The sequence below is a fragment of the Eurypyga helias genome, unplaced genomic scaffold, assembly GCF_000690775.1.
Source record: "Eurypyga helias isolate BGI_N326 unplaced genomic scaffold, ASM69077v1 scaffold20663, whole genome shotgun sequence".
NCBI lineage: Eukaryota > Metazoa > Chordata > Aves > Eurypygiformes > Eurypygidae > Eurypyga > Eurypyga helias.
The window spans coordinates 2,657-3,195 of record NW_010243339.1 but is presented as its reverse complement, the minus strand read 5'-3'; the positions used below and the strand labels follow the sequence as shown (position 1 = coordinate 3,195).

General features: G+C 65.7%; 1 protein-coding gene across 1 annotated transcript in view; it reads right to left on the bottom strand.

Annotated features, from left to right (window-relative positions):
* LOC104507937 (WD repeat-containing protein 18-like) overlaps positions 1-539 on the bottom strand; it is a gene marked incomplete at both ends in the record, with an annotated part of 2,554 nt that overhangs the window by 481 nt on the left and 1,534 nt on the right. The window contains 2 exons of the mRNA XM_010149379.1: positions 44-108; positions 292-435. Coding sequence (XP_010147681.1) covers positions 44-108; positions 292-435 — 209 coding nt within the window. The remainder of the gene's footprint in view (positions 1-43; positions 109-291; positions 436-539) is intronic.

Sequence of the window (539 nt, the reverse complement as noted above, 5' to 3'; positions counted from 1 at the left end):
GGGGGCACAGCGGGGTGCGTGGCAGGTACGTCCGGTCCCTCACCTGTGCCCTTTGAAGACTTTCCCATTCTCCCGCTCCGTCTGGAAGGTCCGGTCCCTCTGGACTGGCTACAGAAATGAAGGAAGAAGGGAGAGAGGCGTTTAAGGCCGAAGCCAGCCGGTTCGTCACGGCGTCTGGAGGGGGCAGAGGAGGCACAGGGGAAGCCAGGCTGTGGCACAGGGGGGGTGACAGTGGCTCAGGCTGTCACCCCGAGGGCGGGACGGAGCAGATCCGCCGCTCCGCGCGCTCACCCAGGCGCAGAGGTCAACCTGGAAGATGGATCCGTCCATGCCGCCGCAGAACATGTGGTACTCGGAGAGGTCAAGGGTCACGGCCATGATGCCCACGTCGAAGAGGACGGAAAGCAGGAGCTCCCCGGATGAAACTTCCCAGAGCTGGAGCGAGAGGGTACGGGAGAATGAGGGGCCTAACGAACGGCAGGACACGCCGCTGCGCCCCGCGGCACGCTGGCATCACGTGCCGGCAGCCCTCCTGGCTG